At 47.5% G+C, this 25,379-nt stretch overlaps 14 protein-coding genes across 14 annotated transcripts; 8 read left to right on the top strand and 6 right to left on the bottom strand.

Moving 5' to 3' along the window:
- Positions 1-107: 107 nt before the first annotated feature.
- abnA (putative extracellular endo-1,5-alpha-L-arabinase) lies at positions 108-1,242 on the bottom strand (the record flags this gene model as incomplete). Its single annotated transcript, XM_056869785.1, has 4 exons — positions 108-243; positions 297-382; positions 445-921; positions 979-1,242. The coding sequence occupies 4 exons, from the start codon at positions 1,240-1,242 to the stop codon at positions 108-110; spliced, it is 963 nt and encodes a 320-aa protein (XP_056734569.1).
- A 380-nt stretch (positions 1,243-1,622) lies between these two features.
- Positions 1,623-3,623, bottom strand: N7487_002039 (transcription factor domain-containing protein; the record flags this gene model as incomplete). The annotated part of the gene is made up of 2 exons (XM_056869786.1): positions 1,623-2,888; positions 2,943-3,623. 2 exons carry the CDS (start codon positions 3,621-3,623, stop codon positions 1,623-1,625), a joined length of 1,947 nt encoding a protein of 648 aa, XP_056734570.1.
- A 39-nt stretch (positions 3,624-3,662) lies between these two features.
- Positions 3,663-3,955, bottom strand: N7487_002040 (Zn(II)2Cys6 transcription factor domain-containing protein; the record flags this gene model as incomplete). The annotated part of the gene is made up of 2 exons (XM_056869787.1): positions 3,663-3,822; positions 3,873-3,955. 2 exons carry the CDS (start codon positions 3,953-3,955, stop codon positions 3,663-3,665), a joined length of 243 nt encoding a protein of 80 aa, XP_056734571.1.
- Positions 3,956-4,376: 421 nt separating this feature from the next.
- On the bottom strand, positions 4,377-6,548 carry N7487_002041 (putative copper amine oxidase; the record flags this gene model as incomplete). Its single annotated transcript, XM_056869788.1, has 4 exons — positions 4,377-4,512; positions 4,568-5,538; positions 5,586-6,162; positions 6,214-6,548. 4 exons carry the CDS (start codon positions 6,546-6,548, stop codon positions 4,377-4,379), a joined length of 2,019 nt encoding a protein of 672 aa, XP_056734572.1.
- Positions 6,549-6,948: 400 nt separating this feature from the next.
- N7487_002042 (uncharacterized protein) lies at positions 6,949-8,695 on the top strand (the record flags this gene model as incomplete). Its single annotated transcript, XM_056869789.1, has 5 exons — positions 6,949-7,142; positions 7,200-7,276; positions 7,333-7,611; positions 7,669-7,837; positions 7,891-8,695. The coding sequence occupies 5 exons, from the start codon at positions 6,949-6,951 to the stop codon at positions 8,693-8,695; spliced, it is 1,524 nt and encodes a 507-aa protein (XP_056734573.1).
- Positions 8,696-9,127: 432 nt separating this feature from the next.
- N7487_002043 (uncharacterized protein) lies at positions 9,128-10,077 on the bottom strand (the record flags this gene model as incomplete). The annotated part of the gene is made up of 4 exons (XM_056869790.1): positions 9,128-9,373; positions 9,431-9,686; positions 9,747-9,882; positions 9,939-10,077. 4 exons carry the CDS (start codon positions 10,075-10,077, stop codon positions 9,128-9,130), a joined length of 777 nt encoding a protein of 258 aa, XP_056734574.1.
- Positions 10,078-10,872: 795 nt separating this feature from the next.
- Positions 10,873-12,116, top strand: N7487_002044 (uncharacterized protein; the record flags this gene model as incomplete). The annotated part of the gene is made up of 2 exons (XM_056869791.1): positions 10,873-11,331; positions 11,388-12,116. The coding sequence occupies 2 exons, from the start codon at positions 10,873-10,875 to the stop codon at positions 12,114-12,116; spliced, it is 1,188 nt and encodes a 395-aa protein (XP_056734575.1).
- Positions 12,117-13,488: 1,372 nt separating this feature from the next.
- N7487_002045 (uncharacterized protein) lies at positions 13,489-15,176 on the top strand (the record flags this gene model as incomplete). The annotated part of the gene is made up of 3 exons (XM_056869792.1): positions 13,489-13,692; positions 13,744-13,846; positions 13,936-15,176. The coding sequence occupies 3 exons, from the start codon at positions 13,489-13,491 to the stop codon at positions 15,174-15,176; spliced, it is 1,548 nt and encodes a 515-aa protein (XP_056734576.1).
- Positions 15,177-15,673: 497 nt separating this feature from the next.
- N7487_002046 (Gfo/Idh/MocA family protein) lies at positions 15,674-17,008 on the top strand (the record flags this gene model as incomplete). Its single annotated transcript, XM_056869793.1, has 3 exons — positions 15,674-15,777; positions 15,829-15,962; positions 16,023-17,008. The coding sequence occupies 3 exons, from the start codon at positions 15,674-15,676 to the stop codon at positions 17,006-17,008; spliced, it is 1,224 nt and encodes a 407-aa protein (XP_056734577.1).
- Positions 17,009-17,459: 451 nt separating this feature from the next.
- N7487_002047 (uncharacterized protein) lies at positions 17,460-18,230 on the bottom strand (the record flags this gene model as incomplete). The annotated part of the gene is made up of 2 exons (XM_056869794.1): positions 17,460-17,584; positions 17,639-18,230. The coding sequence occupies 2 exons, from the start codon at positions 18,228-18,230 to the stop codon at positions 17,460-17,462; spliced, it is 717 nt and encodes a 238-aa protein (XP_056734578.1).
- Positions 18,231-18,909: 679 nt separating this feature from the next.
- On the top strand, positions 18,910-20,091 carry N7487_002048 (alkene reductase; the record flags this gene model as incomplete). Its single annotated transcript, XM_056869795.1, has 1 exon — positions 18,910-20,091. The coding sequence occupies one exon, from the start codon at positions 18,910-18,912 to the stop codon at positions 20,089-20,091; it is 1,182 nt and encodes a 393-aa protein (XP_056734579.1).
- A 622-nt stretch (positions 20,092-20,713) lies between these two features.
- On the top strand, positions 20,714-23,041 carry N7487_002049 (Zn(II)2Cys6 transcription factor; the record flags this gene model as incomplete). Its single annotated transcript, XM_056869796.1, has 3 exons — positions 20,714-20,928; positions 20,990-21,388; positions 21,415-23,041. 3 exons carry the CDS (start codon positions 20,714-20,716, stop codon positions 23,039-23,041), a joined length of 2,241 nt encoding a protein of 746 aa, XP_056734580.1.
- Positions 23,042-23,740: 699 nt separating this feature from the next.
- On the top strand, positions 23,741-24,132 carry tfb5 (TFIIH complex subunit TFB5). The gene is made up of 3 exons (XM_056869797.1): positions 23,741-23,767; positions 23,830-23,981; positions 24,044-24,132. Exons 1-3 carry the CDS (start codon positions 23,749-23,751, stop codon positions 24,089-24,091), a joined length of 219 nt encoding a protein of 72 aa, XP_056734581.1. The 5' UTR covers positions 23,741-23,748; the 3' UTR covers positions 24,092-24,132.
- Positions 24,133-24,886: 754 nt separating this feature from the next.
- N7487_002051 (Hsp20/alpha crystallin family protein) lies at positions 24,887-25,372 on the top strand (the record flags this gene model as incomplete). Its single annotated transcript, XM_056869798.1, has 1 exon — positions 24,887-25,372. One exon carries the CDS (start codon positions 24,887-24,889, stop codon positions 25,370-25,372), a length of 486 nt encoding a protein of 161 aa, XP_056734582.1.
- Positions 25,373-25,379: the final 7 nt, after the last annotated feature.

A 25,379-nucleotide genomic window follows, 5' to 3' on the forward strand; every position in this document is an offset into this window, starting at 1 on the left:
TATGTGCACCTACATTGTTCTTTGAACTCCAAAATTCAAGTTTAGTATGCAATTGGATTATAAGATATTGACATGAAGACACCAACTAGACGTCAACTGATCTCAATTTAAACCACTGGCCACCCGCTTGAGAAATCGATCTGATTCCACCCAAACAGTTTTTGCCCATCGGCATAGCCAACAGTGGTATCAACATAGTGGTAGTAAAGCACTGGTCCGAGGGTAGGATCCGTAAATACGCCCCTAGAAAAACGTTAGGCTAATATTCAATTCTTTGGGGGGATTTGAGAACTTACTGTCCACCAGGACCGTAGACTGTGCCATGACTTTCTAGAACGACTGTGCCACCCCCGTTTGTACAAGCAGTCCCTGTAGCATCAACCTTTGATAAAGAGTTAGGGTGAAGTGTCTAAAACAGGAAAGAAGAGTGGGTAGGTAACATACGAATCCGCTAGTAGGCGAGGTCGATCGGCAGACCTTGATTTTGTACTCTGCACCGCTGGCAGGGCGAGATGTATCGTAACCACAACAGATGCCGGCAGAGTAAAAGAGATAGTAATAGCTTCCATACTTATACAGATAGGGCCCCTCCACGGCATGTGTTCCAGAAGGGTCGAATGCCAGATTGTAGGATGAAGATGCGACTTTAGTGGCAGCTGAGTTCATTGGAGCCTGGAAAATATCTTGCCAAAAGGAGCCGAAAGTCATGTAGTAAGTACCACTATCGTTGAGTAGATTGCCATCAATGGCATTGTACGCCTTGCCAGATGATGAGGCAATGCCAGTTGCTCCATGGTCAGTCCAGGAGCCCAACTCCATGGTTGCCGATGTGGCTAGTCCAAGGGCTGAATCCTGTACACCAAACGTCGATACAGAGTAATAAACGTGGTAAACACCATTCACAATCTGCGCATCGGGGGCCTAATATGGAGGTCAGTGCGTTCATTAAGACAAGCCTTGCACTAAGATCATGCGTACCCACAGGTCTGTATTTCCGGCGAGATCAATAGAAGACCCACTGGGCAACATGGACCCAATGGTAGTCCACGGACCGTTGATAGATGAGGCGCTCGCATAAGAAATCTTGTTGCCAGTAGAAAATCGGAAATAACGCTTGTCCGATGATCTCTGTATCAATGACGGGTCATGCACGTTGCAGGCCCCTGAACAACTGCCAGGATTTGCATATCCGTGCACGAGGGCTGCGAACAGCAACGGTTTGACGATATTACCAAAATGCATCGAGGGAATGTTGAACAAAGAGATCGGTCTTGCTTATTAGGCCGCTGGGGGCTTATTTATACATATTATTTGGAGATGCAGGAATTATTGGTGGAAATCCGGGCTTTTACTCCATCGGGAATCTCCTATGCGGATACCCGTCTGATACAAATACATAGAGCTAAAAGGCTGAAACGGAGAAAATCCTTCGGGAAATCAGGTTAGCAGAATTATAGCACCGACTGGTGGGAATTACCAGCTATAAGCGCCACCCAGCCTAATATCACGTCGAAACAAGAGGCTTTTCTTTTTAGTCCGGAAAAAAGTGGAAATATCTAATTTCGAGGGCACAATTTTAACCCGGTCTTCAGGGTGATGGTTTATTATGCATAACAGAATGTTCACAGTAAACCAGCCATAACTCGCGTCAGTGCTTCATCTTCGGCATGAAATGCGTCTAGCGCATTGGGTGACCGTGTATCACCTTGAGGGGTTAACCCCACATCTGCTCCGGCGGGAAGGTCCGAACTGGACTGGGAGTCAAAGTAGAATCCACCCGCAATCTCAAAAAAGCTGCTCAAATCTTCACACACGTTGGGTTCCGGCCCAGCAACTGTACCAGGTGACATTGGCCAGAAAGTGTTGGATGGGGGATGAGATTGGTGGAGGGGAGCACAACGTACAGCAGACTCTATTGATCCCGGCGTTGTATCCCAAATTCCACGGGATGAAAGCGAATCAAGCGTCTCTTTCTCGGCATGAAATGAGTGGCCAGTTTCACTATCCTTGAGATTCAATCGAATCCGTTTCAAAGCGTTAAGAATCTTTTGCAATCTCCGAGAAGTACGTGCACGCGTGGCCGAGCGGCGGACCATGTCCACGGCCGTATAAAATTCGGGCCGGCAAACACGGCTGAAACGCGCCGGGGCATGTAAAACGGCCAAAAAGAGGGCAGCAAGGGCTGATAAGAGAAAATAGTTGAATGGCTCCGGTCGCTGAAAATATATACTTGAAACCCGGCTGAAATAGTCCAGCATATGAACGGTGCTCTTGGCCGTTTCCACAGCGGTCGAGGCACCGGCCACGTTGTCCGCTATGCGCTCATAGCTGAGCAGGTTTTGCCGATACACCAGAATTCGAAGCTGGTTTGCCTGCAGAGCAAGAAAAACCTGGAGCATTATAGCTCGGTCAGTGTGCTCTGATCCAGCGGGGGAACGCCAGGATGGATCGAAACGTAATTCAGGCGGAATGGAATGGACCCATTCCTGAACCTGAGCGTCTAAATAGGCGCAGCCATCTGAGGTAGCAGCTTGTGACCGATTGGGCCATCCAACAACCAGGCCCCAGATCTTTGTGCTTAGCCGTGCATGAGAGATCAGGCAAGTCAGGTACGGGGTAGAGTGTCCCGGCTCGGGTAAGTTGGTATCAATATCGGAATCTTGAATGGAAAAGGGCAAACCTGTGCCAAAGGCACACTTGCGATCTAACACATAAATGCACCAGAACAATCGACTTGCCCATGTCCATTCTAATTCACCCGGGAAAACGCCTCCTGTCTTTTGCCATGTCTCTTGACGATGGAGACCTAGCTCCGTACTCCCCCGAACCGCCATGCTAATTAAACGCCCAGCGATGACTTCATCATCACGGTAAGAGTGAAAAATCGACTACCGTGGTTAGCTTTTTTTTCGCACTGGGTCGGAGGGAGAGGAGGTACACACCAACAGAGTAAGAATGAGAATTTCTTTCATGTCGACCTCGGCAATTTTCATTCGGCTGGCGAATCGATCCTCCACACTGTCAGCCAATTGAGCGGCACGTTCACTGCGACCATGCGATTCGACTAATAGAGCGATCGCCAACAGAATCTTCAGCACCTGGACATCGCGCGCCGAGAACCAATCCTGATCCGAGGCCGTCTGCATCAATGAAGATGAAGAATCATGAGACCGATAGAACTCAAGGACATATGCCCGCACTCCGTCTAAGTCAACACAGGGGTACATCACCCCCACTGTGTCCTCATAAACTTGGACTAATCGCAGGGTTTCATCTACACCCAGGCTTCTCAAAGGATGCCTGAGTGGAGCATTTTCACCCCGTTCCGACGGCACAGGACTAGGAGCAGTTGATAGGTCAAGGTCTTCAGCGGAGTCGTCAATTGTGGGACAGTCGCCAGCTTGGTGGGATAAGGACCTTTGAGCTTGAGTGAGGCCAAACTCCGCGCTCGTCGGCCCAACATACGTCGGGGACTTGGGGGCGCCCAGGATACGGTGTAGGCTCCCTGTGGCGGGTGGGGCCGAAGGACGGGGGGGATTCGAGCTCATGAATACGGCCGGAAAGGGCCTGTATTTCCCGCCGCAGAGTTTCCAATTGCTTGTCCACTGCTTGGAATCGAGCATTTGCTCTAAAAGAGAATCAGTGAGTACACAATGACAACGCTAAAAGACTTCGGAACCCCACCTTTCATCCTTAGGATCGGTCTCTAGGGTCGATACGGAAGGACGATTGGTGGCGTATACACAAGGAACCTGATCACGAGAACATCTCACACAGACCAAACCACCACTGCATTTTAGTTTGCGTCGTTTGCATTCATTGCTGTGGTGGTCAGTACCAAGCGGTAAGAGTACTAAGTACTAGAGACGCACCAAGCAACTTGAGTGTATTTGGCCCTTTTTCTCCGCTGGAACGAATCATCCTCTCGTGAAGATCTCGGAGATTCGGAAATCATTGTATAGATGATGCGACATTGATGGGATGTGTCATAGCAACCAGGAGAGATGGAAAGGAAGAAACCTCGGAACGCGGAAAGATAATCCGAGATGTGCCCTGTTCCGCCGTGGGGTATACGGGGTAATACGGGTCTATGGGAATTGATTGAAATGTTTATGATAGGGAGGAAATTACAGTTGGTAATGACTAGCCTAATGTTCGTTCATCTTTTTATTTCTTTATTGGATAAATTGTGTACGCCAAATTAAAAACATATATATACATTTGGGACCTCTTGGAATAACTATTCTCGATATTTTATACATGTCCGCTCCTAGTGTTGTAGCTAATTTAAAATGTGCAAAATGCGCTATGAATAATATTTGCTGATGTGAAATTCCTATGATACAATGCATATTCTTGGTTCATCCTCGTTCCTATCAGATGTGTGACTTCCGGCAGCATTCCGAGTCAGCTAGCCGTGACGACACATTCTTGTTTGAAGGGACATCAAGCGACGGGTTGGCTGCAAAAAAGTCCGCGGGCCGGATCATGAGCTGGAAAATCTCGACGGGCCTATTATATATAGTCAGTATACCAGAAGGAGAGAAAAGGGGGAAATGCGACATACATCACGGGCCAATCTTCTACGCGAGGATTGTGCGTAATGCCGAAAGAGTTCCACACCACCACGTCGGTGTCAACCACAGAGTCACCCCGGAGAACAGCATCTGAGACACCTTCAACTTCATTTTGGCTCTGTAAAGTATAACGACCTCCAGCATAGAGCTCCCCGTCGCGATACTTCGTGACCCAAACGTGGTGCTGAGCAAATTGAGCTCGGCGGGCTTGTACCGATGCAGGGTCAGCCAGGAGAGTTTGAGTGGCCAGCGGAATGAATTTATATCCCACGGGGTTTCCACTGATGGGATTCTTTATATGAGGATTGATCATCTTGATGGTCCGGTTGAGCTGCGGAGCGGCATCGATCCAAGATGCACGCTCGACGGTCTGCTTGGTGATTTCATAGAAGTTTCCGTTCGGGTTGGTTGCCGCATTCATTGGGACTGGGTGGGATTCCTCCACGACCACGGAGTTGTTGGGGCCATCGATGGCTGGATCAATTCGTATATTGAAAATGTGCTGATGGTTCTGAGCGAGAACACCGCCGCTAACCACATTTCCGTACTCACTGACCTTCCCAGTATCGATATTGACCACGTTCAAGATGCCTGTTGCGCGGGCTTCAACCGTAATACCAGCGGACTGATCGAATTTATATGCGAAAATGTATTCGTAGTTGGCCAGTGTGATGATAAACTGGACAACAAGCTCCCGGTTCCGTGTGACGACAGCGCGTCCGGTGCGCCAGTTGGAGTGTTTCCAGCCAATTCCATTGTCCTGCTCATGGAGACAAATCGCATTTGGAAGGGTCTGGGCCGTACCGTCTGGCTGGGTGATAATGGCATCAAAGTATTTAATGACTCCGAGACAGTCGCAGCCGAGCGAGAGGTTGTTAGCCATATTTCCGCCGCCACCGTCGCCAAAGTCAAAGGCCTGTTTCCGGTGGTAAGGGGGACGGGGATCAGCGTAAGGGACAGTCTGAAAGGAATTAGTTTGTGGGTATATATTTAGGGATTAGGACTTACCATTTCGCTGACGGCTAGTCGGTGCATCACACTGCGACCATCATACATCACATCGTGGATGGTTGCACCCTCTCGTGGGTTGAAAGCAACACGGAACCGCCACTTCTGCCATTCTACCAGAGATTCGTTGGTGACTCGGAAGGAAGGACCCTCAGGTTGGACCACATTCAATGGTTTGAGATCCTGACGGGTACCCTCAGGTAACAGTTCTGGTACGTATTCAGAGGGCTTGCAATGGCCAATGATATCCCGCTTAAAGGTCTGTTCAAGTAGTCCATCACCTTTCCCGCCCGTAGCGGGTCGGTCTACCCGGATGATTTCTTGGGTATGGGCGTCCATAACGGGGATGACGGGCAAGGGGAAAGAATAAAAGTTGGAGTCTTCATTCCCAGAACGTTTGTCCTGAGCGAAACAAAGTCCCTGGAAAAAGCGACGATTTTCGTCGGTGTGGTCCAAGCCACCGTACGGCCATGGCTCAATCACGACCTCAAAGCCTTCTGGAAGGTCGAATTCGGACAATGCTTGTTGGAATAGTGGTGATTTCATACATTGATCAACGAGAACATCGAATTCATTCCTAGTTAAATCGTTAGAAGTAGTTCCTGGATATTCAAGATCGAAGCCATACAAAGTCAAACTGGCATGATGTTCTTTCCCCACAACCGTGTGGTTCACTCGCGATTGTGAAACCACATCGATCACCGATTCGTGAAATTGAGGAATTCGGTCCGTTCCGATCACATCATATTGGCACAGAGCGAGACGCGGGGGTCGTGAGGTGGTCGGGCTCAAGCGACCGGCATGTTCTAACGCCAGAAATTCCAGGAGCTGAGCTTTGGGTGGTTCTTGTAGGAAGATCTCCCGAAAGTCAATCACGACGTTTGGATGAGCAGCCTTGACCACATCACGGGCCAAATTGGTCTCTTCGATGGAGAGAATACTCAGGGGGTGAGAGTGAGCCATGACAGCAATGAACAAAGTTATAGCTTTGGTTGTTATTTTCCCAGTGACAGCCTCGGCCGAACTTATATCAGATGCATGCTCGGAACCTCGGAAATCTCGGAATGAGCTTCCATGCAACTGTGGGGTTACGGAAATGATTCCGTGACGATACATGATAGACAAAGATTACGAAAAGATATCTGAGAAAATGAGGGGAGAAGACTGTCCGTTTGAGAAGATAACCAATACAGTGTTTTCCCCGAAAATATGTGGTTGATAAGTGCGGATCATGGCCGTGTACGAGCATTGACTTTATCGTGTCAATTTACATATAGACCTCGGAAGGACGCCCTGTTTTACCTGAACTTATATCACACCCCGAGGAGTGTGGAGTATGGATTCCATGAGCCATGAAACTAAAATGCCTACAGAGAAACCGATCAGCGATGAAGATCAACTCGTGGCGCTTGGCCATGTCCAAGAGCTCCGTCGCGACTTCTCCCTCTGGTCAATCGTCTGTCTCCAGATCTCTTTGATGGCCACCTGGGAGGCTTTATCCTCGGTTGTCGCTACGGCTCTTACCAATGGTGGAGCGCCATGTTTGTTTTATAACTAGTGAGTTCTCCTCAACGATGCTCTGATATCGGAAGGCTCATCATGTCGCCAATACAGCATCATCACCTTAATTGGTACAATGCTCGTTGTCCTTTCGTTGAGCGAAATTGCCTCTATCTACCCTACTGCTGGTGGTAAGATCAACTCTCCCATGCACCTACCCTCAGACCATTGCTAACAAAAGCTAAAGGACAATACCACTGGGTCCATTGTCTCACACCCGTATCGTACCAGGCCACCGCATCTTGGTTTACCGGTTGGGTTTCCATTGGTGGACAGTTGGTATTTTCCGCCTCTGCAGCCTTCGCTGCAGGTCTCCAGCTGCAGGCCCTCATCACCTTGAACAATCCCAACTCGTATACCCCGACTAGATGGCAGGGGATGCTTTTCTATTGGGCCGTCTTAGCCTACTCAACTGCTGTTAATATTTGGGGCTCTAAGGTGTTGCCTCATACCAATACAACAGCCGGTAAGAGATCTCTCAACCCCTAAAGCAAAGTCGAATCGCACCCTAAAAGGCGAACAGGTGTATTGCACGTCGTTGGCTTTCTGGTGATAGTCACCGTTTTAGGAGCAATGTCCGAGAAGCACTCTGCAAGTTACGTCTTTACCGAATTTTCCAACACCAGTGGATGGGATAACGATGGAGTTTCGTGGTTAGTAGGACTGCTGACCACAATATATCCTTTCCTCGGGTACGATATTCCTATAAGCTTGCGGTAGGTCGAAAGCTAACTATTTATCTTAGATATGATGCGGCGTGCCATTTAAGTGAGGAAATGCCAAAGCCGTCCCGTAATGTACCATTGGCCATGATAGGCAGCGTCTTGATCAACGGAGTGATTGGCCTCGTATATGCGATTGTTCTACTGTTTTCCTTGGGGAATCTAGAATCACTGCTCGAGTCCAAGACGGGGTTCCCCTTCATGCAGTTATTTTTAAACACCACAGGCTCCCCAGCGGGTGCTTCCGTGTTAGCCCTATGCATCACCTTGATCGCGTTGGCTGCCAATGCTGCATGTGTCACATCTACCAGCCGTACAGCCTGGGCATTTGCACGGGACGGTGGTTTACCAGCGTCGCAATTTTTCGCAAAAGTGAGTCCGACGCTGAAAGTCCCGGTGCCTATGGTCCTTGTGGTTGGCGTTCTCCAAATGCTGCTTGGGTTTATCTACCTTGGCAGCTCAACGGCATTTAATGCAGTTTTATCAATGGCAATTCTGGGAATGTATGCCTCGTATATTTCCCCAATTATTTTCATGTTGATATATGGTCGACGGGAATCAGCGCCGATTTTCCGCGGACTTGGCTCGGGATCATTCAACCTAGGCCCACGATGGGGACCCGTCGTGAATATCGCTGCCATCCTTTGGCTCATCATAGGTATGGTTTTTAGCACTTTCCCAACGGTCGAACCGGTTACACCAGAAAATATGAATTATTGTATCGTGGTGACAATGGGATGGATGCTGGTCGGAGGGGTTTATTATTATCTCCTGGGGGGAAAGAAGCAATTTACTGGTCCAGTGGTAGAGTTGGCAGAGGGCCTGTAACTACTTACATTGACTTGAAGGGTGGTCCCATTATCCTTGCCAGGGCTGTTGTGGAGAGCTTGGGGATACAAGGGAGTGAAGTTGAATACACAAGAACGTGGCCTGGTTGGAGTTTCTGCAACCTTTGCTAGGTTAGAAGCACAGCATTCTATCAGCATTCGTTAAACAATAGATATATTCATACCAGATATCGATCCCCTACAACTGCACCAAGCCAGCATTGACATTGAACCTATAATCGAGAGGTTACAGGAGTGAATGTAGCGCCAGTTGGCATACGTGTTGAAACAAACAACTTTTGTATGGCATCTACTTCGACTTTTGAAGCAAGTCCAAGAAATGTTATAACGGTTGACATAATAATTGATATTGACCTCTATTTAATTGGGGGAAACATTCACAGATTATCATAGCTCAGAGCTATATTCTCCGTCATCTTGTTGTGTCATCCAAGAGGATCTCTGGCTTCTCGATATTCCTCCAATTGGGAATGATAAAACCGGTAACAAGATACATCAAAACAACAGAATATTCCATCAGCAGTCCCATAGTCAAGAATGGGGCAATTGGACCTCTCAGATCACTCCACCTCAAGTCGGATGGCTGGAATACGGACAGAAAGAGGTATACGATGCGAACAACTATAAAAGGCGTAGCCAGAGCTGTGGCATTGAGAATCTGAAAAGAGGATGTTAGCCATTGAAAAAAGGTGTAGCCGTATCGGGGTCTGCGAACCGATCTGCTTGTAACTGAAAGGCACGAACGTTGTGTCCAAAAATACACTTGCATGGCCAGTAAACATCCGACAAAGACTACGACAATGATGTACCCGGATTTGACAAGTTTAAGCCCAATGAGTACATCACTGTCGGTGTCGCTCCCTTCCAAAGCCCCACCTGCAACGGTAAGGCCGATCCCGACAATAAAAAGCACTCGGGATACAACTAAACATTGCCGAATTTGTCGGCTCATGTTTTTTTCGAGAGCTACTCTGCAGTGTGTGTTAGGTGTTTGGTCCATAAGGGCATATATTGGCATGACACCAACTCACATGATTCGAATAAAGCCTAAAGTTGCTGCGATCAATGGAAACACGCCAGCATTGAGAAAGATGACGGAAGCTATCATCACGCCGGTACTGGAAGACTTCTCCGAGATAATGACCAAAATTCCAGCAGTGATACGAACTGAAACCGATGAAGTTAGATACAAGCCCTAAAGAAGATCTTGGTAATATACTTACTAAGGGAGAAGAAAGTCAAGATAATCCACGCCATGCGAGGTCGCTTGTGCCGGTAACATGCGAGATAAAGTGCAGTTACCGTGACCGGTATATAGAACACAATCTGTGCAATACTTAATTTTGAATGACTGCCCAACATGTTGACTGTGGAAAAAGAAATTTGGGATAGTACGTCCGAGGTGCTTGTTAAGAAGTAATGGATGAAGATGAGGAATTGGGATGGGAATACCTGGTCCTTTTATAGACCCATTATGTTGATTCTCCTTTAGAGCAACCCGGCTGTGCTGAAATTCTCGTCCACATAGATGCTCTCCAGGGCTCGCAAGTTCAGTACCACTTTGGGTTTAGCGTAGATAACTATTGGGGGATCGACATTTTATTGGTCAACAATGGCCCCACCACCGCCGATCCCCTCTAAAGCCTCAACGAACGCCACTAATCGAAGCAACATTCTGACTCAAAATCAAGAAAAAGCCACAATTAAGCGCTATTAGGGTCTTGATACTTGTCCAATATATTTGAATCTCCAAGTCGGTAATGCAATACCATATAGCGCTTGACCAGCTTATGAAATGGTTGGAGTAGCTGGCAAGTCAAGAGGCTGCAACACCTGTCGGAAAAGGAAGATTGCAGTGAGTGACGCTAGATCCATATATAATGGCCCCGCTGACTTGGTTAGTGTGACCAGCAAAGGCCTTTCTGTGCCAAATGCACAACCACAAACCGAGTATGTGGCGGGTACCAGAAAGACACGGTATTCGTGTTGGTTCAACCAGCCGCTAAGAAAACACATACATTTCTCAGAGCCTCTGCTTCTCCACAAAGTAGTACTGAAAGTACAGAGTTGGAGCCCGCTATTTCCAGTCCAGCCACTGTGGCTCGGGGTAAGGAATCCACCCATTCTTTCACCGAGACAAGCTTTGCCTATTCGATAATGCATAAACGCATCGAGTACCAAAACTTGATTCAAGCCTTCCTGTTGAACTGTTTCCCATTCAATTGGCCCCCAACATCTCAATCCTGGATTCCCTTGCTTGCGGAGTTACCTACCAAAATTCAAGCCTTGGAAATGTCAAGCGCGGCAGTCGCAGCCTCGGCGATGGGACACATGCTTAACGATCAAGCTCTAGTCAAGCAAGGCTTGGACTACTATATCCAGGGCCTCCAACACCTCCAAAAAGCATTATACGATCCCAGCCTCATGCGAGAAGATGGAACCCTGGCCGCGTGCATGGCACTCAGTCTGTATGAGGCCCTTGAATGCCCCAATCTGGGGTCCGAAGGCTATTTTAATCATTGTCGTGGTATCATCGCTTTGATTCAATCCCGCGGTCATGAGATGCATTCTTCAGGGGTGGGACATCGGTTATTCCTTGGTGTTCGACTCCCAGGGGTAGGTCAAACCCGAAAAGTCCGGGAGCCTTGTTTATTTATTGATCACCTTTTTAGATTCTGTTCTCCTTGAATCACCATACCTCGACTATTTTCTTCGAGTCCACTTGGATGGAACAACCTTGGGCTGGAATACCGAAAACATCTCATGATCAGGTAACAGACTGCCTCGCCCAAGCCCCTGTGATTCTAGAACGTGTGCGATCATTGCCATATCTCCCTAAATCACAGCAAGTCGATTTACTCCAACGATTGATTTGCGAATGCTGGCGAATTGATAACCAGTTGGATGTTATCTATGATGAAATGCGATCACAGGACCTATACTGGCCGGTGCCGTCACAAACACCCCTGTTTTCGGATTTGTTCCCTGTCGTTTTCTGTTTCCGAGACGCCCAGGTCGCTGCTACACTGGTGCTCCTGTGGGCAACGCGAACAATGCTTTGGTCGGGTCTTTCCAATATGTACCAATACTTGGAAAGTATCACCCCTGAGAACTCGTGTCGCGTAGCTGAGTCCGATCAAGGTTCGGTTTTGGAATTTGAGGGTACTGATCGCTGTGGAGGCTACCTATCCGCGGCGCATCGGGTCTGCCAATCCGTGGAATACTTTTTGAGAGATGACATGCTGCTAGCTGGGCCATTATCTGTTAGTCCCTCGCTTGGAATTGTGCTTGATAGCTTACGGAATCGGTCTGGTCATGGGCGTGAAATTGCGTGGATTCAATCGGCTCTGGAGGTAGTTCGTCGAAAAGGACTCCGTGTTGTCCAAGATGTGAATTTATAATTTAACCATCAAGTAGATGGGCAAGTAATGAGATTCAAACATGCAAGTCTGTAATCGTATGCCTCGCTATTTTCGCCCACATAAAAGTTGATTTTTGAGAAATCTCGAGGGCATCGTACGATGTACGATTTCAGTTAGCTCGGGCTCCAGGGGTAAGATTGAAGTACAAAGCCGCCTAGTTCCCATTTACACGTACATTGTTGAATATTCCTTCCTTTAACTAACTGTGCCTACTCACATGCAGTATTCATTCACCTTGCAATACTTCAACAGTGAATAGTAAGTATCTGATCAGACTCGCAACAAATGTCGAAGACCCATAGCCAAATTCTGACCGGCTTTCTCCGATCTAAAAGATAACAATAGCATAGTATGCATACTATTGGACCATACCGATTCTCGGTCTGGATTAGTGAAGTTCTAACCGTTTTCGGACCCCGTCAGCCTCAACCTTTATGTGCATTTGTGTTTCAACCCAATGTTGATTCCGGAATTCTTCCCATTCACCCGGAGCACCTTTCGTAGAGAATATATGCCGATATTTCATACAAGTGTTGTTCAATGTACAGTAGCCAGGCGCCGTCTGGCGATCCTATGTTTTCTCTATTCATCCGAGCTATCTCCGACATGATAGAATGACCGAAATGCGGGCCGAGAAGTAAGTTTCGCAGGATTCGAAAAGCTTGACCCTCATTAACTTCCCATATATAATTATTGTGGAGTATATTATGGAGTGGGTTACGCTACATCCAATAAAATTGAACATTGGATGAAAGATGTGATTCTCCAAATAGTGACGTTATTTCTACTCCGTACGGTGTTGAATAATATACAACAGAAGTAATACACTAAACAGCATGTAATAACGGAATTGAATCTTTCACAAAAATGTAGAAATAAAGTTGCAAAACTGTCTAATCTCTTCATACATGGAAATGAACCCTCTATGCCTTTCCTTCCCCCTTGTAGGATCATCTACCCCTCTCCATGATATTTGCTTTTTATGGTAAGAGAACCAGACAGAATGTAGGCAAAGAGCGGTGTCATCATTTTCAGTCTCGATTTCGTGGGAGTCCTGAATTCTTAGCACGCAAGAATTGATATGCGCAAAGGAAGCAACGTATGCCTGAAATCGATTAGGGTTTAGCGTTGGGTAATTCTAAAGACATACAACATACGATGGTGTATAGCGCTCAATACTGAATGCCCGATTTTAATGTTGTTACAGTACGGAGTACACTGTAATAGAGACCTTGGGGGGCCTGAAAGCGGTCTAAAACAAGTATTAAATCAGGCATTGGGCATTGAGCGCTATGCACAGTCGCATCGATTCATCGGCTTACCCTCTCTCTAAACCACATATTGGAACATCATGAGTGACGAAAAACAGCCTCCCGTCACCACCTATCCTGACACGAAAACAATCAAAGAAAACTATGCCGACGTGACTTTACGAATCATTGAAGACCATGGCAACGAGTTCGAACCGCTGACGCCGGAAACAGAGAAGAAACTCACACGAAAGTTATACCTAAATATCGTGGTTTTAGTATCGATCATCAACCTGGTTCTATTTGTGAGTACTGCTCTTAATTTCAATCCAACCCTCTTTCTCTGACCTTTCCAGATGGACAAGTCAACCCTTGGCTATGCTGCGATTCTTGGGCTGTTCGAAGAGACGGGTATCTCAAAGTCACAGTATAATACTCTCAACACTATATTCTATGTCGGTATGATACATCCCCTGTATTGTTCAATATGCCACTTCTGAACACTGGAATTGACGTTGTTGATTTTCTTAGGCTATCTCGTGGGCCAGTGGCCTGGAAATTACCTTATGCAACGACTTCCCCTTGGGCGATTTTTAAGTGGAACACTTTTCCTCTGGGGGTCATCATATTCCTCCATTGTGTTGCCACCAAATACGGGGGACTAGTGGTTCTTCGTCTCGCTCTAGGTGCAGTGGAGGCAGTGGTTGTCCCTGCGATAGAAATCACTCTGAGCATGTTTTTCAATCGTGAGGAACAGTCATTTCTACAACCCATCTTTTTCATCACCTGTCTTGGTTCTCCAATTCCTGCTGGTTTTATTTCCTACGGGTTACTATACAGTCACAGCAATATCCTCCCATGGAAACTCTTCATGATCGTCAATGGAGGACTGACCATCCTACTGTCAATATGGACCTGGTTCTGCTATCCCAACAATCCCGCTGAAGCAAAGTTCCTTTCTCTTGAAGAAAAGGTTCACGTCATCCACCGTGTGCACGCGTCCCACCAGAGCTCTATCGAGCAGAAACAATTCAAAAAGTCCCAATTCATCGAATGCCTTCGAGACCCCGTGTCTTGGCTATTTGCCCTACAGGCATTCACGTTGATGTATGCCAACAACCTCAACTATGGCCAGCAAAACCTCCTGACTACTTCTCTTGGGGTATCCGACCTAGGTTCCACCCTGGTCTCCGCAGCAGGTGGCGGTTTCGGCGTTGCGCTCTGCATCGTCGCCCATTTTGCATTAAAGTTTTTTCCCAAATACCTCGCTCTGCATAGCCTAGTTTGGTGTCTTTTTGCACTGTCAGGGGCTGTAGGCATAATTTTCATCGATTGGAGCCGGAAGCTGCCGCTGTTAGTCTGCATGCTCATTGCGGAAAACACATACGGTATCACATATATCATCGCGCTCGGGTGGACAACTTCTTCGGCTGCCGGGTATACCAAAAGGCTAACGCGGAATGCAATGTTTATGTTCGGCTACAGTGTTGGAAACTTGGTTTCCCCGCAAATCTGGGTTCCGAGCGCGGCGCCGAGGTATTATGGTGCGTGGATCTCGATGATTTTTGTTAGCTGGGTGGGAACACCAGCCATCCTTGGGGTCATCCATTTTATTCTTGCAAGAAGGAATAAGGAGAGAAGAAGTTGGATTGCTGGATTGAGCGATGATGACCGAGAGGGGTGTATTGAACAAGTCGATGAGTCCGGGGTAGTGGTGAGGAGGAAGGTGGATCTGGCGATGCTGGATCTGACGGATTTGGAAAACAAGCTGTTCATCTATCCTATTTAGTGGGGGGATACGTCTCTGTTATACCATGGGGTAGGGGGTCTAACAGTGAAGGGGGGTCTTAAGTCTGGGAGAAGCAAGTAGGAGATTCTTTCGGGAATTAATTAGGATAAGAGGGTTCTAACTAATTAAATAAGAAAGTGGAGGTTTATTTAGAGGAATAGCTTCTAAAGACTAGATGTATTGAATACTACTTGGATTTAGTTGGCTCTTTACTGTGTCTAATAGCAAATAGCAATCACCACATTATCTCGAGAATGTCCATTTTATTTACTCGCCAATCCATCTATGATAAATGCATGGCCTAGAGGTGGCTATTTCTTAGAATAGACAGCAAACTCGAAATGGTCCGACTGTTTCGAGCGAGAGGCTACTCTATACCCTTGTCAGTCGGTCCAATCTTTACCCCGACGGCGTAACAACCCTTCCCACTTTGGCAATTAAATTCACGTTTTTGTCCATCTCAGCTTCCAAAAAAAAGAAAGGCTAAGAAAGTTAACATGGCAGCAATAGTTATGAGAGTGTTTACGGCATTCAGCCCTCCAAAAGTCGAAAAGAAGAATGATGCGATCCGGTTTGGCATCCTGGGGGCGGCCCAGATTGCGTGAGCATTCAAATGCTTCAACCTTGAATATCATTCTAACCTTGATATTAGACCTCTTGCTTTGATCACACCTGCCCTCTCACATCCCGAAGTTATTGTGCAAGCAGTTGCTGCTAGAGATCATGCTCGTGCTTCTGCATTCGCCAAAAAGCACAACATCCCTGATGTCCGCACATCCTATGACGGTGCGTTAGACTCAAATCCCTAAACTAGAGAACTAGAGAACTACGACTCACTGTAAATAGAGATTCTCGAAGACCCTAAGATCGATGCAGTCTTGATTCCTTTGCCCAATAGTTTGCATTTCGAGTGGGCTGTGCGCGCCATTCGTGCTGGCAAGCATGTCCTGCTAGAGAAACCATCGACCTCCAACGCCATCGAAGCCGAGATTCTATTCAACCTACCTGAGCTATCACGGCCAAATGCCCCAGTACTACTCGAGGCCTTCCACAACCGGTTCCATCCTTCAGTACACAAATTTCGGTCGTTTATTACCCCCGCCGATGTTGTTCACGTTTACACAGACTCTATGGTTCCATGGTTAATGCTCGATAAGGACAACATCGCGTTCAACTACCAACTCGCCGGCGGGAGTATGATGATGCTAGGAACATACAACTTCGGCATTATCCGCATGATTTTCGACGACGACCCTATCGAGTGTCTAACCTGCGAGCCTGGCATTTTCGGTGACGGTATCCATGATCAGTGTGATACTGACTTTAAGGCCAAATTCCGCTTTCCGAACGGTATTGCCGAAGCTTCTACTACTATGCGTGGGTCTGTCCTATGGAAACCCTCCGAGGCCCGCGTGACGCACAAGGAAGTTATCGTCGATGACAAGTCTCTCCCGGAAACACAAGAAAAACTACGTACCCGGGTGGTTATGCTACACGGTTTTATCCACGCTTTTATCTGGCACCGTATTGATGTTAAGGATACCTTCCTTATTCGTAACAAGGGTGATCACATGCCGGTCAAGACTTGGACCGAGTCCCAGTCGCATAAGGCTTACAGCTATAAGGAGGCTGGAGGAGAGTTTGCCAATATCCCCGGTGAGGACTGGTGGATGTCATATCGGTACCAGCTTGAGGAGTTCGTGAACCGTATTAAGGGGCGTCCCACGCAATATTGGGTTGAAGGTAAGGATTCATGGGATCAGATGAAAATGATTGACATGGCGTACGAGAAGAGCGGGCTCGGATTGCGGCCAACAAGTTTGTTCCGGTGATGAAATTGCTTTGAAAGGTAACTGTATTTTTCTTTTGGACTATTTGGCCTGCAGATAGAGTAGAGTAGTAATATCATTTATTACTTTTACTTGTCAGCTATTTGACTATACGGTGTTGCTATTATAGGCCTGGGTGTGTTCTTTCTTTTTACTATATCTGGGTGAAATGAGGAGAAAATGAGCCAGTGAGTGGTATGGGCTCCCTATAAAAAGTCCTAGCGATGAATTGGCCGGAGGCTGCTACTGGCTATATTTGAGTTGGGATAAACTCTGGCTGGATTTTTAACAGAATGGATAATATAAAGAACAAAGCATACATCTTCTATTTGAGATAGATCTAAAAAAAAATCTATTAAAGGTCAAGGGAATAATTAGATTAAAAAGCAAGAGAAGGTCAAACATCCACCTTTGCTATATCTTTGGTGAGAAGTTTGTATTCGCACCACAGTTCCTAGAGCTTATCGAATACTTCAATAGCAGCCTTGGCAGTAGAGGTAGAGCTGGCAGGGTTCTGACCAGTGACGAGTCGACCATCAACGACATGGAAGTCGTCCCAGATTCCAGCAGATCGCTCATCTATAAATAGTGTCAGTACAAGTCAAATAATTGCGGGAGCTGATAGTGACTAACACTTAGCACCAAGGCGCTCAGCAAGCTCCTCCACCATCTCGGATCCAAATCCCCTCAACTCAGCCATGATCCCCATGGTGTTCTCTGCCTCAGTAGTGAAGCCAGTAATTTTCTTTCCCTGGATCAGAGGCTTTCCAGTGGTCCGGTCAAGCAGGTTGGTAAAGATCGCAGGGCCATGGCACACAGATGCAACAACACCACCGTTAGCCCAGACTTGCTCGGCAATATTCTGCAAGGCACTGGCAGTGGGGTAGTCGATCAAAGAAGCATGGCCAGCGGACGCGAAGAACAATCCGTACTTGGACCCGTCGAGCTCGGAGGCCCTGGGCATATTATCGAGCTTTTTGCGGAACTCGCTATCGAGGTTGCTCCAGATCTCAAGGTCCTCGCCGTTCAGGAAGTCGGGCTGCTGGGAGAGCCAGTCAGCAGTATAGCTGCCTGATTCGGACGCGAGATCGACTTCGAAGCCTGCCGCGGTGAGGGCCTTGTAAGGGTGCAGGGCTTCAACGATGAAAAGGCCGGTAGTCTCCTTGCCACCAAAGAGAGTGGCACTGGCAGAGGTAATGGAAATCAGGGCTTTACGGGCAGGCATTTTGGTTGAGTTTGTTGATGAAGTATTGAAACTGGAGAAAGTCACTTTAAAGGTGGGAGTAGATATAGAAGAAGATTGTTTTTTTGTTTTCGAGGCTGATGCTTTGAATGCTTTGGGAGGTGCTGTTGTGGTGAGGAATATTTGCTAGAGAATTGTTCATCTATTTATACAAGGCTCTAGAAGAGCTGAAGAGCAAAAGGTCAGTAAGGTCTCCGGAGGTCCGCTTACAACTGCACTCGGAAACCTAGGAGCTACAATATGATAGACAGAGTTAAGCTATCGATAAACACTAGGCAGTAAGCGCTAGCGTTCCAGGCTCATGGAGCGAATAGTGGGAATGCTTGAAACATGAGGAACGTAAAAGGCGGAGTTTCGGAGTCGCGGAGTGACTGAGTTGTCGGAGAGGTGGAGTCGGGTGGAGTCGTACTTGTGAGCCACGCTCCTCCAACTCCGAAACTCCGGATTCCCTTCCCATCTAACGCGACGATTAATAACTTTTCGGAGACATTCTCATATGTTTGGGGTGGGATTCGGCCCGACGCTAATTATTTATAGCTTTCAGCATGTTTCCAAGTTACTGCAAACACCCATTTAGCTGCCGGCCTAACAATAGACCTGGTTAGCTTCCTGTCATTCCAAGACTCCTATATCACCAACAACCTTTAGATATCAAATCAGAATGAGTCCACACGTTCTTTCCGAATACATCCCCTCCGAAACCCGACTCTACAAGCCGTTGAAGGTCGGTAACGTCACACTGCAGAACCGAATCGCCTTTCCTCCTTTGACCAGGCTTCGCAATGATGACAACCATACGCCCCTTGCTTTGATGGAGAAATATTATGCGGATCGTGGCTCTGTCCCCGGAACCCTCGTTATCTCCGAAGCAACAGGGATTTCCCATGTTGAGGAAGGCCAGGCCAACAACCCGGGCTTTGTGAGTGATGCCCAGGTTAAAGCCTGGAGCAAGATCATTGATGCAGTTCACGCCAATGGCTCTTTCTATTTCCAGCAAATATGGGGCATGGGAAGGGCATCTGATCCGGATCATCTTGCTAGGCGCGGTTTCCCATACAGGTCTAGCAGTGCGGTGCCCATGAAGGGTGTTGATGTTACCCCGGATGCTCTGACTGAAGATGAGATATTGGAGACCATTCAAAGCTTTGTGGAGACCTCTAAGCGTGTCATCGCTGCTGGTGCAGATGGAGTTGAGATCCACTCTGCACACGGTTATCTGCTCGACCAGTTCCTCACATCTAGTGTGAACCACCGCACGGATAAGTGGGGCGGATGCATCGAGAACCGATCCAGATTGACACTTGAAGTTGTAAAGGCCGTTGTGAATGCGATAGGTGCAGAGAAAGTGGCCATCCGCTTTTCCCCTTATGCCGGATTCCAAGGCTCCGAGAAGACAGACTCCGTTGAGCTGTACACTCACCTCATCACCGAGCTCAAAAAGATGAACGTCAAGTTCGCCTACTTATCTCTAGTCGAAGCAACTGGTGACCCCGGGGCTTTGATTCGAGATGAAAAGGCGATCAATGTTGGGAAGACACTGGACTTTATTCTTGATGTCTGGGACAATTACTCGCCTGTCATGGTGGCAGGTGGCTACAAGCCTGAATCTGCTGCTCGAGCAGTGGAGACGAATTACAAGAATTGGGATGTGATGATAGCCTTTGGTCGCTATTTTATTTCCAATCCAGACCTAGTCTTCAGGATCCAACACGGCATTCCTCTTGCCCACTATAATCGTGCGACATTTTACCTCCGCGAGCAGTGGGAGGGCTACAATGATTATCCCTTCAGCCCAGAATTTTTGAAGGCCCACCCGAACGCCGTCCATCCTATGACTCAGTGAACATAAATTGACAACATGGAAGCATTTTGGTCAAGGCAACGCCTTGCACAAAGAGCAAAGGGCCAACGGCACTTGGATACGAAATCATCTTAGAACAGCATTGTATCACAGTCTTGCATTTGAAAGAATACACAACTTGGCCTAACCCTTAGAATTGGTAGGGGTCAACCTTCCATTACATGCATTCATCACAGGCTCTAGCATGGGATCAAAATCAAATTTCGATTCTGTCGATGCGTAGGTAGTTTACTCCATTACATCCATTTGAGGCTTATCACGTTAGGTAGTCAAGTCCAACTGCATTTTATTAGGTCACCCAGGCCAGGTTTTGCAGAGAGCGCAGTACCTCAATTGACGTAACAATCCTTTTTACCAAGCAGAAGAACCTTGTAGAAAGAAAGAAGAGCTGAACAATCTACATATAAAAGGGTCAGCTGACATCTCACCAATCAGGGATAAAGAAGAAAATGCGGCCCCACAATGCCAACTCCCTTGCGAACTTTGGAGTCAACTCTCACCCTCACTCTCTTCGTGTCTGCACAATTCCAGGCCACCAAGGCCATTCATGTGTGACTTGGCTGCCTAATGGCTACCACCCATTTGAGCAGGGTTTGGATATATCATGAATACCTCCTCACTGCGAAACAAGCCGTCCTCAGCCGGCACAGGTGCCGGAGTGAAACCCCTTCGAAAGCAAGTCTCTCGGGCTTGCGACTGGTGTCGTGCAAGAAGATCCAAGTGCGATAATCAGCGACCATGTAGAGCATGTATTCAAAGAGATGAACCATGTACCCAGACAGGCGTGGATGAGACGAAGACATTACCCCAAGCCTTAAGGTATGAAAATGCGTGAATAGCTATTTGTGAATTTATGAGTAAACCCTAAACACTGATATAGAGAATCTGAGAGACTCAAGGTACGTGTCAGAGACCTAGAAAATGAGCTGTCCTGGTATAAAACCCAGTATCAAGCAAGCTCCACCGTGAGCTCATCTTGGAGTCCACCCGAGCAGGCCTCTTTAGGTGGCTCTCCACGTGTGTCTAGCCGCACAAATACTTCCCCGCCAGAGCTTCAATCAGACAAAAGGTCAGGAGAAAGTGACCTTATGGCTCAGAAGCCATGGGAAGGGATCGAGATTGGCACCGCTCGCTCTCCGAATGTATCGTGGTACGGGCCGTCGTCGCTCTTTTACTTCATCGGGCGTATGAATAGCTACATAGACTCGAGTCTTCACCAGGGACAGTCCGGGGCAACCAAAGAAATGGTTCTTCATGAAACTGCAAATACGTTGCTTGGGTTTGACACTATCAACACTCCGGAAGACTCGACACACCCCGCTCTTTCAGGCGACCCCCATTATCCAGAGAGCAATTTCTGAGTCCAACACAGGAAGAATACTTTCTTGAGTTGTTCTGGAAGTCCTATCACACATCTCTATTCCCAGCAATCAATGAAACCAACTTTATGGATCACTATCGCTCTCTATGGAATGATTCCGGGGATTCAAGGACACCATGCGCGCTCGTGGACATTGTCATCGCTTTGTCCATGCAATACGGAGTATCCCGCTTGTCACCAGAGAAACAAAAATCTATCGCTGACGGCAACCCCAGCATTGCTGGTCGATGGTATTTCCGACGGGCCCAGATGATGTTAAACTACTATCTGGAAAGCCCAACAGTATCAACCGTGCAGTGCTTCCTACTCAGCGCTATCTACTTGTGCAATGGATCATTTCAAAACATGTCAGCCGATGCCTGTGGTAGTGCAACTCGGGCTGCCTATACTGTCGGGCTTCATCTGGATCCTCCCTCATCAATGCCCGAGCCAGAGCGTGAATTGCGCAGGCGCTTATGGTGGGCTCTGTACCAGCTGGATGCCAAAATTGGAATGAAACTTGGACGTCCATTCACGCTTCATCGATCTTCTATCGAGCCCAGACTTCCTGATGACAAACCTGATACTGCCTTGGAGTCAGGTTCCCGCTTTACTCCCCTTGGGGGGAATAAGACTTGGCTCAGTTTCCATCTGTACAACGTCAAGCTTTTCACCATTGCCAAGGAGATTCATGTGGCTTTCTACTCCAGAGATTTAAACCTTCCGGAGGGTCAGTCTATCTGGCACAGCCCGGAGATACTCGGGTCTCACGCTGAGTATCTGCAATCTCAGACGTCCAAAATGGATCAATGGCGAGAAGAAGTGCCTACTTCACTCAAGACGAAAAGAAAAGGGAACGGCGCAACCTTCTCGACAGACGGTTCTCGAATGGAGTTTGAGCAATTTGCGCCCGAATGGCTCCAACGCCAGCGCTTGAATTTGGAGCTTCTATACCACACACTATGCTTAAATGTTTACCGTCCGTTCATCTCCTTCATCCCAGGTCGCCAGTCAGCTTTGACTCGCGAGCTAGCCACTAAGTGCGCTCTCCACGCAATTACACTTACCAAGATCACACATCAAGCGCTTTCATCAACAACAATTTTACATGGCTGGCATGAATCTTTCCAGTGGCAATGGAACGCATCTATGACTATCGTCGGCTTCGTCCTCGCAAACCCGCACAACGAGTTAGTCTCCGATGCCCGTCAAGCCGTTGATCTCTCAATTGCCATATTCGACATCTTCGGCGAATGCTTCGGAGTGGCGACTAGCGCTGCCAGAATCCTGCGCTCCCTAGCCCCCAAAATAGACTTCCTCTTGCAATCCTATTCCGCTTCACAAAGTTCAGTCACAAGTCCTGGCGGACTGGACGGAGCGCCTATTGAGAACTTGAAATCAAATGGGATCGGATCAGAATGGCTTGATAGTCTCATGTCAGATGCGTCTGCTTTTGATCCTTCTTATGTGATGCCGATGCAGGAAATGTTTCAAATGGCTTATTCCATCGAGCAGTGGAGTGGATTGGATTCGTTGATGCCGAGTATGGGGGTGGATCAGTGGATCATATAGAGGTGGGTTTTTTGGATTATTGCTTGTAAAGACATGATTTCTTTTTCACAATAACATTTACTGGATGATGGAGGTGATGATATAATCACGCCTGGTAGGCAACTTAAACTCCTGATGGCTATATCAGCAGATGTGCCTTTCCCAATGAACTGGGAATAACAGATGAGTTAAAGGACCCAGAGGAATATGCATGGATAAAGAAGTGGATAAAAACGAGGGGAAAGAGGGGATCAAGGAGAAGAAGGAAAAAGGGAGAGAAAGGCGAGAGACGTGAGAGGAAGGAGTAAACAAACAGAACAAATAGGCCGGAACTACATACATATGTCTATAGACATATATAGGTAGCCGAGGAAAGAGTGCAGAGGAGAACGCTGATCTTACGGATCAAGGCTAGAGATTGGAATCTTGCTTGCATAGTATAGTTGCTATATCATACTAAATCGATTGACGTAGCAATGAGAAAGAGAAAGAGTTCTAAAGGTGCATAAATTACTAACCACCTAGGTAGTCTCTGAGGTCGTCATGGATCTGATCTGGAGTATATTGTAACCAGTTCTGGCATTGCGACTGTTGGGATCAGGTGAAGCAGTAGGAGAGAGATTCTCAGAGATAAGGGCCCAATGTCTTGGCGCAGGTATCTCCAATTAACTTCTCCTCATTCCACTCCTTCTCTCCACACCTTCGTCTCTTCACACCTTCTCTTCAAGATGCCACGCGCCGTTCGAGGTCAGCTCCTCTTTGTCTCTTGCTTCCTCGGATATCTTGCTAACACTTTATATCCTCGGCAGGTCTCCTGATTGAATGCGATCCCTCGATCAAATCCATGATCCTGAAGTACGACGAAGAGCGACATGACTACATAGTGGAGGATTTGGATGATGAAAATCACCTTGTTATAAAGGAGAGCCAGCTGCAGAACCTCAAGGTTCGCTTGGATCAGGTACCTGCTACACCCTAGCTATTGCGGGAATACCCAAGCGCCATTACTCACACATTTGACAGGACCTTGACGAAAAGATCATGCAGCTGGATGAATCTGAATCTGAATAGTTTATAACCAGCTATCTTGCACTAGACACTACGTCTATACATGCAACGCAAACTCAACCGGTCCTCATATCCAAGTCCACAACGCACTCGCAGCACACGGTCGTGAATGTGCCCATCTCCCACCACTTGTTACAAAGGATCGCATCGTGTTTTCACCGGCATCCAATGGTTGGATTCAGTCTGGTCACCTCCCTCCATCATCCGCCCTTCCTCCGACCAATAAGTACCTGGCCACTTTGCATGGAGACACTCTCAATGATAGTGTGGGGACTGCTCTCAGACAGAGGGAGGGGTTCGAGACTGCGCAACCCATCGAGGTTGGTCATACTTCAGAACTGTATATCCTAGCTCCAGGCCGTGCTGGCTACTAATACCATTGCAATAAATGAGAGACGTGTGACGTGATCGAATGTTGGCGAAGCACATCATCCAAAGCACCGGAAAAACCATTACTCCGACGGATATAACCATGGACAATGTATATAGTGTAGCATGTCACTTTCCAATAATCTTGGAAGACACATTTTTATGACACTTGCATTTTCTGACATACACCCGTTGGCACATACACTGCAATCAGTCAATTACACTCTATTGCATAACACAACAGCCGCGACCATCGACTAGATGTCAACGACAGGTTACACGCTATGTTGTGCTATCTTCCTGTGTAAGGGCACCTGGTTTCCGGTGGATTATGGCTATATAAGTTCCTCTTGGACCCCTTATTCAGATTTCCTCTCAGCTCCAATATAAAATCACTTTTTTTAAAACACCTGACTTCCAACTTACAATATGGCTCTTTTCCGTGCCAACTTGCCCGGCTCTGGCGACTTCGCTCCTCTTTTCCGTCTGCTCGATGACTACGATGACCACCGCTCTTCCCGCAACCAGGCCGCGGTTCGCTCGTTCTCTCCTCGCTTTGACATCCGTGAGAGTGAAGATGCATACCATTTCGATGGTGAATTGCCTGGCATCGATCAGAAGGACATCGATATCGAATTCTCCGACCCCCAAACTCTAGTTGTCAAGGGCCACAGTGAACGCGAGTACCATACCGAGCCACCAGCTGAGGCCAAGGAAGGCAAGGATACAGATGAAGACAAGCCCACTCACCGGTTCTGGGCCAGCGAGCGCTCAGTCGGCGAGTTCCAGCGCGTCTTTTCCTTCCCAACTCCTGTCGATCAGCACAATGTCAAGGCCAGTTTGAAGCATGGTATCTTGTCCATCAAGGTACCCAAGACCACTGCCGCTACTTCCAAGAAGATCACCATTGAGTGAAGAGTCA

This window comes from Penicillium crustosum (genome assembly GCF_028827405.1).
Source record: "Penicillium crustosum strain IBT 35664 chromosome Unknown utg000001l_segment0_segment0, whole genome shotgun sequence".
In the NCBI taxonomy this organism is placed as follows: domain Eukaryota; kingdom Fungi; phylum Ascomycota; class Eurotiomycetes; order Eurotiales; family Aspergillaceae; genus Penicillium; species Penicillium crustosum.